The following is a 2,543-nucleotide window of genomic DNA, read 5'->3' on the forward strand; positions in this document are numbered from 1 at the left end:
CTGTGGCTGCAGGTGATGCAACATCTGTGGCCTGTGCACTCAGAGCAACCGGGCATGTTGTGGGCACAACCACGGCACGGGGACACCGAGAGCGGGGATGAACTCACACTGGTGTGAGGTGGAAGCAGACAAGCAGCAGCCAGGTGCCCTCCTCCCAGATGATGCGTCCTTGGTTTGCCATAGCTTGGCCTGTGTGAGCAAATGGTTGGCTCCAAGCGGACAGACCAGAAGAGCACCTGGGGACATTACGGCTGCACCTTGTTGACACCAAGCCCTGGAAAACCACATCACAAGGTGAACCAGGAGCAGAGGAGCTTCTGTGAGGCAGGTCTTAGTGCTTGGGGCCCACCGCCACATAAGGGTGCACAAGGACCAAGCAAAATGGGCGCTCCTGTCCCGTACTTCCAGCACCAGACCCTGGTGCCAGCCCAGGACGGACCACCTAGGACCACCAGTGACATCAGCCAGGGCTGGAGCCAGGTGCCACCTGAACAGAGGTTGGTGGGGATCAGGTCACACCCCGCATCAGGGGGTAAGCCCCAATCTGGGCTAAATCTGTGTCAGCTTATGGATCCTGCCAGACCAAGGCTGCTGGTTCTCCCACCACTGACTCATGACAGCCCGGATGAGCCAGCAGCAGCACAAAGGGACAACCATCGTCACCTACGGCAAACTTCCTCCCAGTTCCCATCCACTTTCTAGAGAGAAAAGGAGCAGCCGTTTGCTTCATTGTCATCAGAGCATCTCACAGGTGAGATGAGACCCGCTAACACATTCCTGGTGCTCCTCAGGGCTCTGAACTGGAGAGCCAGTTACACAGCAGTTCTCCGTCTCAGGACGCTGTCTGTATGAAACAGATCCTGGGAGCAGCAGAGGAGAGCAGGAGGTGCCAGGAGGAGCTGGGTAGATGGGGCAAAGACAGGGATGGGCCAGGGAACAGCTGAGGTTGGTGGCAAGCCCCAGCTATTAGATGTTTTGTCAGAGACAACACCATCAATAGAGTACAAAGGTCTGCAATACGCAGTGTCAGAAGGAGGCCAATTCTCTGGGCCTGGGTTCCAAAGCAACACTCAACGTCTTGCAGAGAGGGGAGGGGCAGATGCACCCTTCTCAACAGGCTCATGGCGGGAGATGAACACAAGTGATGTCAAAGCATCTTTGGTGCTGGGAGTTCCCTGTGACTGGCATTTAACACCCTGATCCGCATTTCCCCAAGGAATACTGAATTACTCATGCTTTCTGGGAGTCTGAGGACAGTGTTTCACACCAAACCTGGGATTCAGTTAGATCCCCTCCTTCACAACCAGCATCAGCCATGCATGCTTCTGTCCCCATGCCTTGCCCTCCCAACACTCCTATCTTGGTATTTAGGGAATGGATCTGAAATACAGAGAAAAAAACCACATTTCTGTTCAAAAATAGACACATTAGCTCTCTCTGGCTCAGAGCACGGCCCCATAAAACCCTGCTAGTGTGCTGAAGGCATGAAGTACTCAGGGAAGGGAGAGGACAGGTGGAAATAAATTAGCTTTGCTGTTGAAGCCAGTGCATTGTCACAAGAGTGGCCTCAGACAGGGCAGGGCAGGGCAGGTGAGGCAGCAGCTGTGGTGCTTCTGGCTGGCAGCAGTCTGGGGTGTATGAGGATACCTACAGCAACCAACCAACCTCCAGGTCATTCCCATTCTCCAGGCAGCAGTTTTAAGTACAAAAGTTTTCTAGGGAAAAAAATTTATAAATAAAGCTAATCCTTCCATGCATTTTTATTTTAAAATAAAATAACTGGCATATCAAACAGTGCTTGCACGGCAGGATACTTTAACACCAAGAGCTGAGTGAACTGAAACAAGGATGTGGCTCAAAAGGATCTTTTAAGAGACATGATGCTATATAACACAGCAGCGTGCTTAATTACAGACCCTTGCTCACATAGTGCCAACCCTGTGTAACCTGCCACCTTCTACTCTGTACAGAAATAAAGATGGGGAAAAGCCTGATGACCATCACTACGAGTCCAGGGCTCCCCGGTGAGTCAGGCAGGTCCCCGGCAGGACAAGGGCAGCAATCCGGAGCCCACTCCCTCGCCATCAGTTCACCCGGCAGGCTCGGATCATGAGCAGCTGGAGGAGGATGAAGACTGGTGACATGATGAGCCCGTACCAGAGCTCCCGGGTGCGCTCCACTAGCTTCTGGCACAGCAACATCTCAAAGACGAACTTGAGGCTGAGGATGGTGAGGATCCAGAAGAGCCGTAACACAGCCAGGCGCTTCTCACCGTCTTGGAAGAGCCGCACCGAGACGATGGTGGTGAAGTAAGTGCTGAGGCCGTCGGCAGCGAAGAAGGGGACGAAGACGACCCACCAGGAGAGCGCCGAGGCTTCGCCGTCCACCTTCAGAACGAGGAGCACCGAGAAGGCCAGAAGGGCCAGGCCGTGCAGGAAGATCTCGAAGGTGGCGAAGCCCAACCACTGCACCAGCTCCCGCAGGGAGAACAGCATCGTCCCGACGGCCGCGGGGACATGGGCGCTGCCTGAGGGGCGGGGGGC

The 2,543-nt window shown here is 54.5% G+C and overlaps 1 protein-coding gene across 1 annotated transcript; it reads right to left on the reverse strand.

Moving 5' to 3' along the window:
- Window positions 1-2,084: 2,084 nt before the first annotated feature.
- TMEM203 (transmembrane protein 203) lies at window positions 2,085-2,495 on the reverse strand. The gene has a single exon (XM_009694835.1). It carries the CDS (start codon window positions 2,493-2,495, stop codon window positions 2,085-2,087), a length of 411 nt encoding a protein of 136 aa, XP_009693137.1.
- Window positions 2,496-2,543: the final 48 nt, after the last annotated feature.

The sequence above is a fragment of the Cariama cristata genome, unplaced genomic scaffold (genome assembly GCF_000690535.1).
Source record: "Cariama cristata isolate BGI_N322 unplaced genomic scaffold, ASM69053v1 scaffold29082, whole genome shotgun sequence".
Taxonomy (NCBI): Eukaryota; Metazoa; Chordata; class Aves; order Cariamiformes; family Cariamidae; genus Cariama; species Cariama cristata.